The 14493-nt window shown below is 44.7% G+C and overlaps 1 protein-coding gene across 2 annotated transcripts in view; it reads right to left on the minus strand.

The window, feature by feature from the left end:
* The window catches only part of hip1 (huntingtin interacting protein 1), a 38809-nt gene extending 24544 nt beyond the window's left edge, over nucleotides 1-14265 (minus strand). Inside the window, exon 1 of one of the 2 annotated variants that reach the window (XM_041240963.1) lies at nucleotides 13923-14265. In XM_041240963.1, coding sequence (XP_041096897.1) covers nucleotides 13923-14039 — 117 coding nt within the window. In that variant the 5' untranslated portion in view covers nucleotides 14040-14265. Of the gene's footprint in view, nucleotides 1-4275; nucleotides 4513-13922 lie in introns of those variants that run through there. The other variant, XM_041240964.1, reaches the window with a different exon arrangement.
* Between the last annotated feature and the right edge of the window lie 228 nt (nucleotides 14266-14493).

Consider the following 14493-nt stretch of genomic DNA (forward strand, 5'->3'; position numbering starts at 1 on the left):
TGGGCAAACGAAGGCACGATAGGGTCTAGTCGACAGATCTCATCAGTGACAGACCTAAACAATGCCGTTGTTTAATTCATTAAAACAGGGCCTAAACAGTAATGGTGGCGTTATTAAGATCTACTAAATAGATTTGTTACAGGAAGTTATTCTACTGTATATTCTGCAGGGCAGTATGTCGGTCATGGCACAGACACTTGACTGGCTGAGTAATCCAAAGCTATGTCTTGATAAGCGCTTGTCTGATCTTGATGTAAATCTGCAGAAGCATTTGTTACGACATTTTCCCACATGCTATGCATCCTATGCATATCCTTGGTGGGGGACATACTGCAAGCACCATCCTGATATTGAGCTAGTACATGAAGACAGATGTATGATTCGATCCAATTGATCTGAAACGGTGGCAGGTCTCAATAACGGCATTGCTTAAACCAATACAAGGGGATCTTTGTGAAGACCAGCTATAAAAATGTGTGCAAGGAGCCTTCATGTGTTTTTGTCATTGAAAGCCAATCACATGCCTGTTTTGGTCCTATTTTAATATTTAACACTAGTGGTTTAACATTATATGTTAAAATGATCATTTTATGAAAGGTGGCTTGGTTTTAAAATTGGCTTTTCAACGTTATTGACCTTTTAATCATCTTCTGAACTGAAACGGTATCTGTTCAAAGCTCACAAAGATAAAGAAACGGGGCCATGCAAGAATCTGTTGGGAAACACCTTCCGGTCTGCATGTGCAAGGAAGCAACGAGCTGCGAGCGGGAAGTTACAACAGACAAGCTGAGCAAAAAACAAACCGCACAGTGTTAATGGGTGGCGTGGAAATCAGCTTCACATTCACACTGGATTTCTCTAGCAATATTCAAGGTATAGCCCTGTTCAAAGTAAAACTATATTACTAGATATTAAACTACAGCAGTGCGCACATTTATTAGAACACCCCATTGCTTCTGTAGTTTTTATTTGTTGTGCACATGAACCACTGGAACTGAAAAATCTTGCAAATAGTCAAAACAGGTACATTAGTGATTGTCTGATTTAATTGGTGAATTTTATAGGCCACACATGCAATTCATTTAAAATAGTAAGAGAAAATGAACCCAGACCCCCAAATGGTAAAATGCAGGAGACTTTTTAGAAGTTGTTTAAGATTCCTAATTAAAGCATAAAGTTGTCTAACATTTTGACACATGGAAATTGAAATTCGGACACCTTGAGATTTTAATGCAGGTAGGTATATCACTCACTCATACCCATCATGCCTACTGGCACACAGGGCAGCAGCAAAGCTTCTCCATTTTTGGCGGTCCTTGGCAATTCTCTCCACAGAGCACCAGGATTGACCCATCTGTTTCAGCTCTGCCTCCACAGTTCTGCGCCAAGTTGTTTTTGGTTGCCCACATTTCCTTTGGCCTTCTGGTGTCCATCGTAATGCAATTCTGCTGCTGCTGCTGCCTTCCTTCTGAAAAACATGGCCTGCCCAGTTCCACCTCCTTCTGGTTTTCCTCTGGTTGAGTTTTTGAACGTCCTTGTTTGAGTTAATTTGAGGCTGGAAGATCCGCATCATTTTTCTTAGACTGGTGCGAAAGCTGGACAATTTCCTAAGATCTTGCATGGTCATCCGCCAGCATTCTGAACCATATAGAAGTGTAGATAACACGCAGCTTTGGTATATTTTGAGTTTAGTTTTCCTACTGTACAATTGTGACTTCCAGATCCGTTTCAATTGGATGAACGCTGTTCGTGCTTTCCCTAGTCTATTTATAATGTCGTTGCCGGCTCCACCGTCTCTGCAAATGATGCTCCCAAGGTATGTGAATTCCTCTGTAGAGGTGAACACATGTTTCCTGAGAGTTACAGGCACTAGCTTTGCAGGGTTTACTGACATTACATTCATCTTCTTGATACTGACCTCTAGTCCAACTTGCTGTCCGAAGATAGTGAGTGTTGAAAAGGATAGCCGACATTACCCAGCCTTGTCTCAAACCAGACTTGACTTGGAAACTGATCTCACTCATTCCCACAGTACAAAGATAGAACTGCTTTATGAGATTTACCATGTGGATAGGGATCCCATATAATCTTATGTACTGGCTGCTAAATTATTATTTTTTTAAAACTGCTAATAAAAGCAGAAACTATTTTACTAAGTGTCCTTAATAAAGGGAGAGAGAAAATGTAACATCTTAAAAATACAATGCTGGAGAAATCTATATTATTGTAGGGCAGAGAGTGCTGTCCATTCCCCACGTCATGTTCAGTCCAGGCCTGGGTTTGACCTTTGCTCACAATCCAGTGACTGGACTGACGAATTGATAACTGATAAACAGTAGTGCCACTGTCTTAGAACACTTGACGATGTGTCGTTCTTGTGTTTTATATACCTACCAGCATGTAAACCTCAGTCTGTGAGAATTTCAATTTCCGCTCAGTAATCAGTGATATAGAAACAACAGGCACTCATGTGTGAAAATGTTAGACCACTCTGCTTTAATTAGGTATCTTAAACAACTTTCTAAGTCTCCTGCATTTTACCATTAAGGGCTCTCTGTTCCTTTTCTCTTACTATTTTAAATTAATTGCAGGTGTGGCCTATTGAAGTCATCAACTGAATTAGACAATCACAAGATGTTCAGTTCCAGTGGTTTGATTTCATATGCACAATAACTCAACACAGAAGCAATGTGGCGCTCTCATCAATGTGCACACTGCTGTAGTTCACAAGCTGGGATTCCTAGAGTCACACTAAGAGAAGACCAGAAGGAAGTTCACACAGGCTTTATTTTTCCACAGCTGTATTAAATAAAATTTACCAAGTCAAATGGACTTAAACAGAACTTATTTATTTACCCCCAGAATCTCTATATAGACAAACCCAGGGTAGTATGTGATTTAGAAACACTATGATGCTTACACTTCAGTTTTGTCCTGGTGAATGCTCCACAGTAAAAGTACTGTCCAGTTGATTAATGACCCCTGATGTGTGATTAAAACTGTTCACTGCAAGTTATCTACAAAACAGAGGCTTATCTCTTTTACCTTTAGAAGACAATCTGAAACATGATCCTTGGCAATAATACAATACAACCTCAATAAATAATCTCAGAAGATACAAACATATAACATTGCAATACCTGAGTCAAGTCTATTATAAAGAGGTAGGAGATATATATATATATATCCCAGTGCACCTTGCCCATCCCTGGCCTGGTTCACTGTGTCCTGTATAGTACTCTCTGTGTCGAGTTCAGTTTCACATTCTCTTTGTGCTTAACTTAGATTATCTGCCCACATCCTCTTAAAAGTTCAAAGTGTGTCATGTGAAACAGAGTGGGTATTTTTAAAGGTCTCTTTTTTAATAAATTTACCCCAGGTATCAGAATATATTACACAAGCAACTGATGAAGCTCAAATCCACATCCCGGGTGACGCCAGCTGTTACTGCACTGGCACAGTATACCAATAAAGGGTTCCCCTACAAGAATGTCATAGATCACATGTTGCTTGAGGAAAGGGCTTTGTTTTTCCACAGCAGTCCACGGCTCCAGTAAGAGACAGGTCCTTTTGCTGCACTGTACCGTGTTCTACCCTCTCAAACCCCCTTCCATGTTGTTTTGTATCAACACAACTGTTCGTTTCTGGTTGAGCCGCGAGACACGGTTTTGGACAAAATCCATCTTTTAAATTGCAGGAAACAAATAGGAGCACCCATGTCTCTGCTCAGGGATCAGAGTGTTTGAGCTCCTGCCTTCAGTCTGGCCAGCAGGTGTTAAAGAGCAGAGCGGAGATCGCAGTAATGGAGATGGGAGGTGTCTACAAGCCCCGAGCAGCCCCAGGGCAAAGAATTCAGCAGAGCAAACCTGCCACCCTGTACTGCAGATGGGCATGAGAAGAAAGCTGTCCATTCTTATCAATAAAACACTTCTAACAATAAAAATGAGGCTGCCAGACTGTTACTATGCTAGTGATGGAGGTGTGGAAAAGCTACAAGGCATGTCCCGCAACTAGCACACAGAGAAACAACAAACCAGCGCTGGATTCAAATACATTTCAAAATGAATGGAATTAAACAGAGCTCTTGGTGCAGAACAATTACCAGAGATGCACAAGGCTATGGTAGCAAGCGCACGCTTCTTCTTCTAGCGAAGCACCAGCAGTGGAGGACAAGACTGATGCTCAAAACAAGAGACAGAAATTCCAACCCCCACCCTTTACTCAGTGAACTGTTGCTCTTGTGAGACGCGCGCACACACACACACAATTACTTACCATTTTCCCAAGGTCCATTGTTTCAGGTACAAAAGGGTCCTCTGCAGAATTAAGCTGAAATGAGCATATATCCTTGTTAGTCTGCTCCAAACAGCCCGCCCTGGGGCTCCCTAGCTCAACATGAGTCCCCTTTAGCTTGCTGTTGCCTCCTCCTCTCTCTCTCTCTCTCTCTCTCTCTCTCTCTCTCTCCTGCTCGCCCTCTCTCTTCGTGAATAGCAAATAATAAATCCTGTTAGTGACGGCTGAGGGAGAGACGTCGGCAGCATCCAAAGAGGCAAAAAAAAAAAAAAAAAAAAAAAAAAAGAGGAAAAATAAAGAAGAAAACAGCGTCTGGAAGTCGATATCCAGCCCAGGAAAGACAGCGGAAGGGACGGAGAACACCGCTTTCCAGTGGTGCAAGTGTGTGAGCGTGTGTGTGTGTGAGCGTGCGAGCGTGCGTGTGTTTACAAGCTGTCTGTGAATTAGAAGCTGCAGACAATTTAATCCAAGTCTGATGGCTGGCCGTCTCTCTCTCTCTCTCTCTCTCTCTCTCTCTCTCTCTCTCTCTCTCTCTCTCTCTCTCTCTCTCTCTCCTCTCTCTCTCTCTCTCTCTCTCTCTCTCTCTCTCTCTCTCTCTCTCTCTCTCTCTCTCTCTCTCTCTCTCTCTCTCTCTCTCTCTCTCTCTCTCTCTCTCTCTCTCTCTCTCTCTCTCTCTCTCTCTCTCTCCTCTGTAGGGACCCCCGGTTGTATTTTTTGAAGAGGACAGGGGGGAGGAATCACAAGGTAAGATCCAGCCTCTAATCAATGCCTTTCAGCAGAAGAAAGCCCCCCACATCAGCTTTAAAACCCTGCAATTTGAATAACAAAAGGTGATTCTAGTTTGGAGACTCTGGGACAACAGGGGAGGAATTCAGACGGTTGGTGGTGTGCTTGAACGAGCACTGAAGCCCGAGAGATCACACTCACACACCCCCTCCCAAACAGACACACGCTGGGTCTGAGGAAATGAAACCGAGCAACACACAAAGGGAGCAGGTTTCCATGCAGTCTGCACCCTTTCACTGCTGCAGCTGTGCAAGCAACTGCTGCTGTCCTTTTCCCTCCCGTTAGCGCTATGGGACTGCTTCACTCCTTCCCTCATCATAGCAGAGTCTTCATGAGGCACAAACCCTTTCATTTCCTTCACATAAATTACAAAGTTTATTACAAGTTAGAACTAAAGCCATCAGAGCTATCTGGAGTGGATAAAAGTCTTGCCGCTAAGACCCGAAGTTTCTTGTGTTAGATTATTTAACCCCTTCCTGGCAGTATCAAAAATAGAGGGCTCAAGAAGGAATCACAGCTCGACAGAAATATCCCACTTTCTTTTTTTCTGCAGGACGTTACCAAAATGACAGCCGAGATCAGAAACACAAAAGCAAACAAAAAAGAAAAACCACCAAACACATGCTGGCAAGCCTCCCCCTTGTGGTCACATCGCATGCACGCACTTCTCATGCACACAGGGATGCAATGTTAAAGGCACTGCCGAGAGTCGAGTTAGAATTGAGTTAGTGCTGGACCAGGCCCTGTTCAGATATAATTACACAGGCATCTCCTTATATGCACATACTGGCAGTCTCAAATATTTGTGCTATCATAAGCATGACGTGGTAACCCCTTCCACACTCACCACACTCCCTACTATATCCTCTCCACTCAGTCTCTGCATGCACACAGGCTCTGGAGAAAGAACAGTCTGCATCTCTCACCAGACTGTAATTAACAAGTCAGTACCCCACAGCCCTCATTATTGACAGAGCTGGGGAGTCTGGCTTCATTCCCCAGGCTGGCTGGGAGGAGCCGCAGGTGGAAGCAGCCTGGCTTTGAGAACCAGGGCTCCGGGATAGAACCGCACACTACACTTAACCTTCTGTCATTCACTTAGAAATCCAGGAGAGAAGAAAATCGCTCATTCAGAGAGCCGCAAACACCAGGGGCTAAGGGGCTGGCTTTGGAGTTTAAATCTGGATAAACAACGTTACATGCACAGACTGAAGAAGCAGCTTCACAAACCCTCACAAACACCTGACTAACCTTAAACGAACGTGTGTCACTGTAGTAAGCAGGTTCAAGGCTTACAAATGGACATTTCCAAGCATTCACTTCAATTCAACACTGACCAGACCCTACGGCTAGCTGGGAGAGTGCCAGTGACATTCTCACTGACACAGAAGCAGCTTCAGCCTGCGGTGGCTGAAGCCTGTCATTATTTAGCGGTAGGTCTGTATTGTTTTCCACATTACAAATGGCTTATTTCACAGCCTACAACTATTTATTCAAAATGTATCATTTTCTCTTGCATTATTTTACTAACAAATGTTTCTGTGATAACCATGTGAAAATACAGGCCTAATTCTGGTCTGTTAAGAGCACCATCACTACACAGACTCGAAGCAGCTCTGAACAGCATTATGGGATGTGTTACGGCTATACTGCAGCCACGCTGCTCACATGGGAATACTTCTTGCTGGTTTCCAATGGGTTAAAAACTGAAGGCAGGAACACTCTGAATTTCCAATACAGACTCCAGGTCCGGGTGGCGCACACTACAGAGCAAGTCTGACCTCTTGTGGCCACACCGCAGCAGTGCATCCCATTGCTCAAGTTGGTGTAAATGTGTCAAGTCTGATACAGCTCAAAATCATGCCTGAAGGATAAAAAAAAAATTAAGATATTAAAAAAGGTGTTGTAGCCAGGGATTGAAATCCTATTTCCTGTCGTTAACCAGCAATGCCCACTAGCCTTTCCGCAGCCAGCCTTGTAACTACACAAAAACTACTAGAACAAAAATAAAAAAGCCACTTATTGTGTAGCCTGTAGCACTGTTGAAATCAATCAAACCAGTACCGAATGGAAGTGTGTTTGTCCCATTCATAAGGCAATGTGGTGGAGGTACAGGGGACAGCAGTACAAGATATTCAGAGCTGTAACTACTTCTTTTCACTGCTCATTCAGACTCTTGTTGCTGTCCTCGCCCCTCGGTGCCCCGTGTCAGGCAGGCCTGCGCTCCTGCATGGGATAATTGTGCTGCCTCAGTGGCTTTAATGCAAGCTATCGCCAGCAATCACAAACAAACCCATGGAGGTGTGGGCAGAGAGGATTAGAGGGAGCCTGTCTGGACCTGCTCTGCTCCCATCAGGCTGGGCTACAGACGCATGCAACCGTTTGATATTTCTGAATTCCCAAGCTGCAAGCGAACAAGAAAAGTGTGCGAGCAACTGGTTTAGAAGGGCGAGGGATGGGAAGGCAGCGCTCACTGTGGCTAGCCTGAAGCACAGCGTCGTCGCACCGCTTCACAAAGACCTACGGTAGAGTGGAGGGTTGTGGAGATCAGTCAAGGGACTTTATCTTTGCGTTGCTGAAACATTCTGGAAATCCCTCCTAAGAAAAACACACACTGCTCTAACCCAAGGACTGGGAGGGAAGCAGTGTAGTCCTAGTGGTTAGAGCTGAGGGACTGGGAGGGAAGCAGTGTAGTCCTAGTGGTTAGAGCTGCAGTGTAGTCTAGTGGTTAGAGCTGAGGGACTGGGAGGGAAGCAGTGTAGTCCTAGTGGTTAGAGCTGAGAGACTGGGAGGGAAGCAGTGTAGTCCTAGTGGTTAGAGCTGAGGGACTGGGAGGGAAGCAGTGTAGTCCTAGTGGTTAGAGCTGAGGGACTGGGAGGGAAGCAGTGTAGTCCTAGTGGTTAGAGCTGAGGGACAGGAAGGAAGCAGTGAGGTCCTAGTGGTTAGAGCTGAGAGACTGGGAGGGAAGCAGTGTAGTCCTAGTGGTTAGAGCTGAGAGACTGGGAGGGAAGCAGTGTAGTCCTAGTGGTTAGAGCTGAGGGACTGGGAGGGAAGCAGTGTAGTCCTAGTGGTTAGAGCTGAGGGACTGGGAGGGAAGCAGTGTAGTCCTAGTGGTTAGGGGAGAAGGACTCGGCTATAAGCAAGATACCACAGTTCACATAACACAAGGTTTTATAATGCTCAGAGACTGAGACTGATATCAGTTAAGAATCTTACACACCCCAATAAACTGGCTCAGGAAGCTACAATAAACAAAGTACAGTAGCTGATAACGTTTCTAAATCTGTGCAGTGTGCTAATAAGTCAGAATACCAGTATAAAAATCACACAGTAATGCCAGAGAAACAGTTAAAAGCAGGCCCTCCCTCTACAGCAGGACAGGAAGCGTGGCTTCCTCAAGGAGAGCATACCACTGCACTCCCACACTGCAATTACCCTGCCAAGTCATTTTTATAAGGTCAGGGAACGCGAGTTCTGAAAACATTGCAAGGCTAGCGAACATTTCTGAGATAAATGAGGTTCCAAGAGCTCCAGGCTTCAGTACAGTTTGTGGCCAGACCGTTTCTTGCCATTTGCTGGGAAGGGTGGCCTCACCGAACGGCTGGGATTCGTTGCTGGAAACGAGCAGCAGGAAATAATTACAGGTTTAAATAATTAAGCAGAAACACTTCAGCTCTGTAGCAATGCAGGACGGCAATTATTTCTGCAAAGCAGGATTTAACCCTTTGAAGCTGTAGCCCTCTTTTCTGTGTGGGCTCCATGGTAAGCACAGCCTCAGACTTCCTTCCTGGCCGCTCTCGGGTTTAGAGAGGGAGGGAGGAGGAGGAGGAGGAGGAGGAGGAGGAGGAGGAGGGCCGTGTCCTAAACGGTGTGTCGTCTGAGATCCATTTCAGCCACAATCACACAAGCAACCCCACTGTTACAGAAAGCGTTTAACAGCACAAGGCTCCCTTCTTTATTTCACTATCAAAGATAACGAAATAATGACATAAAATGATTATAAATATATATAAAATGAATTCCATTACATGAGAGTAGATATTGAACTTCTTGATCTGATTTGCACTCTGCTCTCGCCAAGATAAGCACCAACTAAGACGTAGCTTTACAGTAAACTAATGTGATCCATCTGCGTCTCCATCCATTTGTGTTGCTTTCCATCTGATGATGTAGATATCCTTCTGTCTGGTGTTGATGGCTGAATGCTGGCTCCAGGGATCAGCTTATATATATATAAAATCTTCAGATCACAGCTAGCACTTGTAAGAGGTAGACCTGAGACAGTGAAGAGTGTAAAGACATGACCTCATAAGGTAACGACACAGTTTAAAAGCACAGCCGATGCCACCTCAGGGCTTACCACACGGTTATTGGCTGAGCATGACACGAAAAAACAAAACAAAAACCAGCAGCGTCACGATGAGATCGCTTGAGGCAGGGCAGGAAAATCTCGGCTCTCCCAGTCAATTCCACTGCCTCTAATAACAGAGCAGTTCAGAGCCTGACCGTTTAAACATAACCAAAGACATGCAGGTGAAACATGCTGGAGATCTGGGCTTTATCAATCAATTCAGACTACCTGCGTCTGGATTAGGGAGAGTGCAATGCAATTCAGGAACAACACAGAATACACTGGACCTGTTGCATTGAGTTTGCCAGTGTAATAACCAAAACACTGGTCGAAGAATCCTACCCAACAGTGCCCAAGCCAGACTCTAAAACAGAAGAAAAGCTTATAAAAGTGTAATGCCGTGCCTTGGCTTCCACACAGGGCCCAGCAGGGTGTGTCCTGTGATTTTTAACTCTTCTGTCAGAACAGGCACATCACGCAAGCACATAATGAAAAGCGCTATTTATACACATCTGTGCGGCAGGCAGTGGACTGTGCATGCTGTTTAATATATAAACTTGAATTTAACTGACAAGCTCGTGGCAGCCTATTATTTTTAACAGTGAATTCCTCGCTCCCCCGATGGAAAGGAGCCGCTGTCCTTGTGGTTTGTTTACTTGAGCTCATGAAGGCCGGACAGGGGGAGAGGGAGATAGCTGGTACTGTGCTGAGCTCAGACTGTGACCCTGATTGTCTGGAAACAAACAGCCTCAGGACAGGATGTACAGTGCAAGCTTGTGAACGGTGACCTCGTCACAAAGGAAATGCACTGGCCCTGCAGGTTATCCCAGTGCAGTTTTCAATACTCCCACCTGAAATTGCATCTTTATTATCACAGAACTGTTTAACTGTTGAGCAGATTAACATGCAGGCCTACTAACAAGATCTCCTGCCTACCCACCTTCAGAAACCAGCTTACAGCAAACCAACCTGTCTTTTCTTTTTTAGTTTTTAAAGATGTTTTCAAATGTTTCTAGAAAGCTATGGAAATATGAAGGAACCTGGTTTGAGGCAGAGACCTGGTTTGAGGCAGCTTTGCTGGATCAAACCCCAAGGCTCCCCTGGTGTGCCATGCAGTGGCCCGACACCTCGTCTCCTGAAACCATGTTCCAAGCCACAAAATGTCTCAGTGCTCCCTCAGCTTTCGATCTGCCCGTGATTGTTTGCTGTCTGCCCCAGCAGTCTGGAATGGGCGTGAGCTATGAGTAACACACTGCACAGGGCCAGGAGAGGCCCCTCCCTTCCTTACTGGAAGCTCTGCTTCTGAAGGTCAGGAAATGATTTGGAAATTAACGTCTGAATTACAGAACTGAATGGGCGATGATGAGAGCAGGGTGTTACGTTAGCTTTTAACAGCCTGGCACACCAGCAGTACCCACAGTCCTTGATCAACACACCACACCCAGCCAGCTAAGCAGACAAGAGCCTGGGAGCAGATGGGGCAAACAGGGAGCCGGGCCATCGAATTACCTGGGCCTGATCAGGAGATAAATAAGCCTTACAGAACACCTTAGTGCTGCTTTACCTTTGTTGTATCCCATGCTGTCTGTAATGGTATTTATATATATATATATATATATATATATATATATATATATATATATATATATATATACATATATACACATTCCATCATTTTCTATTTTAATTTACACATCTGTCACTTAACAGCTAGAAATACGTAACCCGTTCTCCACGAGAAACAGCTTCTCACATGAGCATCACATAGTGTTGCATAAATAGGCAGCATGGGATACAGCCAAAATAAACTAAGTGAGCAAAGCAGGATAGAGTGTAAAACATCAGATCAAAGCAGAATTCATTAACTCAGTTATGAAAATAGCCTCTTCTTCAGTTCCATTAAAAAAATAAATAAAAAGAAACTTGAACTCTGTGTTTAAAATAAATGATCCCGTATAGGACGATACTTGCTTTCTCTGGAGTCACGGCGGTGTGCACACAGTGATGTACTACAGGGACTACAAAAAACAACTTCAAAAACAAAAACTTTAAACAACTCGCCAGTTAAAACTGTGAATAGAGCCAACAGTCTTAAAGGGGAAGCCTCGTTCTTAAAGGTGAAGCCTCGCTCTTAAAGATGAGGCTTGTTCTTTGGGGCATTCAGGAGACCCAACTCCGCTCCTTAACATCTAACCCCCCCCCCCCCCCCCCCCCCCCAGTTCAGCGCTGTCCCAGCACCCCTACACCTTGTGACAGGACAGGGGGCTATAAAAGAGCTGCTCTCCTAGCAGTTGCTGCTCCTTGCTGTTGCGATTCTGTATACAAAGCAGCTCACTGAAATAAAGAAGCAGAGCTCTCCACATTGCAGGGTTATTGCTCATTTCTATTTATACCTGAACAGGGCAGGCCTGTGATCTGGTTAACTGCCTTCCAACAGTCCTAGTGTCTGTGTGTGTCATGTGGGCTTCGATAGGGAAGGCAAGAGATAGATAACTAACTTTTCAATCATGCAGACAAGCTCTATCAAACAGGCTCTGTTGGGGGGGGGAGCCAAGGTAAAACAGCAAAGCCACTTTTAAAGTTACTGTCTAGTATAATAAAACGTGTGATCTACTGTAACACTCTCTGAAGTTCCACACACTGTTCAGTGGCAATAAGATGGCATCTTATTCAACGGCAAGCGCATTCACCGCAATTCCGGCTTCTCATATCAATGGATTCTGAAAATAATGCAATCCTGTTCTCTAACCAGTTATTCGTACAGTGCCCGCACTGGGACAGGAGATTAGCAAGGGAAGCAAGCTCCCTGTTTTTACTTCAAGCACAGTACACCCTCTGTAACCGACGTAGCTTCAAAATGACCAGTTTAGACTTCCTGTGAAACAACCAAATACTTTCACATCTAAAATTAGAGACTTGCACACACAAAATCTGGTACGCATTGTAACTGGCCCACTCACCCAGCGTGTCCAGGAATTTAGTTTCAGAATCTGGTGTAAGTGCAAGATGCAATATCTGACAGCACACACCAATGAAACCCTTTGGAGTTCCTAAGCACTGGTGCCTTTGAAAGGACAGGGGACACGTGCAAAGCACCAGAACGCTGTTTATTTTCCATTAATCTTCAGACTGGGACGTTACAGAAAGCGCTACTTGAAATAGGGGGGCTGTATTTACCCTTCGATAGGAAGGACTGTATGTTCTCATGGAAATAGCACTTTCAATGACCTAGCTTCTCAGAACTGTTCTCTTGCTCCAATTACATTGTAATCACTGAGGAGTATTTATTTATTTATTTATTGAATGCCAGTCTTTTCTTCAATGAAGACGCTCACCACTCTCAGCTCATTACTCCCATTCAACCTTGAGTTTGCTGCTAATGTTACTGATCCACCTCTCCGCACAGCGTTTCTATCCAGTTAGCAGAGCACCACTTAAAAAGGTGTGCTGCCCAAAACTGTAACTTCATTTAACAGACAGCCCCACGACAACGTAAACAAACTGGTAAGCCAACAATGTCTAGTTTATGTTGAAGAACGCACAGAATAAGGATCACCCAGGTATCAGGCAGCTGAAACGGGGGAGCTGTACTGACAGGGTGACAGGGGTAAGTGAGTGGCACGCAGTTTAGTGTCCCCCTTGTGCAGTGTTGGGACTCATCCGTGGGTTTCTATTCACAGCTGCTGGGGGGGAGAAGTAGAAGTGATCTAAGCATGGCGTTACCGCAAAAATACACACGTTCTGTAAATTACACCCGTCGTTTTCCTTCTACTCAAACGACGTGTATTTTCATACGGTCTGAAGTCCCTGAAGCGGGGCTGTTGTTTATGATGAAGGGGTAACAGCGTGACCAGCGCATCAAGTCCAGCGCTCAAGTTAGGTGATCATTTCTCCTGAAATAGACACCAATAGTGGGCAGAGCCCCAGAGCGCCAGCCTCTGCTACCTGGGCTATAAGATTACTACAAAAAACATCAAACCAGAAAGAAACTGCGGGACAACCAAAACCGCCACTATATGAAGAGTTACATTAAAAATACTGTTTCTTTCGTTTCTCCAGCTGCATCTCTACCTTAAAGACAGACTAAGTAGTATTTACTATAAACGAGATCATTATCTTTATTAGTAGAACAAAAACAAAGGTTTACACAACTATAACGAAGAAGATCTGTTTGCTTTAGTGTGCTAATAAAATGACTGGACAATCCCCCTTGTTAAACACTGACACTCGCTATTTATACCAATAAGCTCTGTATGCTGACACAAAAGTGATCTGTGCTTCATAAATAAACATTGTGCAATGTTTTGCAATTACGCAATACATGCTGGAAAGCGTGGAATATTTTGAATGTGCACGGCAATTATAACACTGCTACCCGCCCAGGACCCCAGATCTTCTCCCTTGCGTGTCCTCCCCTTCCCCCACGCACCCTTCTCCTTTCCCGTTTCCCCAGTCCGGGCAGACCGCTATCCCACCGGTGCCCAGTCCTTACCTGGCTCCGCTCAAAGTTCTCCTTCTCCGCCTCTAAGCTGTTGGCTCCCGCCCGGCGGTTCAGCACTTTCGGAATTGGGTTCTGGACCTGCTGCATTGAGTTCTTCACTCGATCCATTTGCGAATTGTCCACCCCGGGTTGGTAGTAGCAGATAAATTATGTGGCATTAAAAAAAAACAATATTCCCCTCCTCTGTGAAGTATGAAAAAAGGCAGTTTCTTTGAAACAAGCGGCTTAACAGCGCTAATCAATCCAACCCCCCTCTTTGGGACTTTCGGCTATTCTTGTCGGAAACAGCGCTGTCTAAACTCCTTCAAGATAGCGGAGGATTCCAATGCTGCCAGCGGCACCGCCCACAAATGCAACAGAGAAACGCGATTGGAAACACCCCGTAACGCTTTTGCCTGCCAGTCCCCTGATTAGCGTCATTCATTGGCTAATATTGTAATCAGTCAATGAATTCGCCTGCATTTTATTTTGAGGAATGTTTGGAAGAGGCTCCGCCCTACAGCTTCACCCCGCCCTTAAAAAAACTAATCATTAGGTTTTATAAGCATCTAATTGGTTAATA

Source organism: Polyodon spathula, unplaced genomic scaffold (assembly GCF_017654505.1).
Source record: "Polyodon spathula isolate WHYD16114869_AA unplaced genomic scaffold, ASM1765450v1 scaffolds_731, whole genome shotgun sequence".
In the NCBI taxonomy this organism is placed as follows: domain Eukaryota; kingdom Metazoa; phylum Chordata; class Actinopteri; order Acipenseriformes; family Polyodontidae; genus Polyodon; species Polyodon spathula.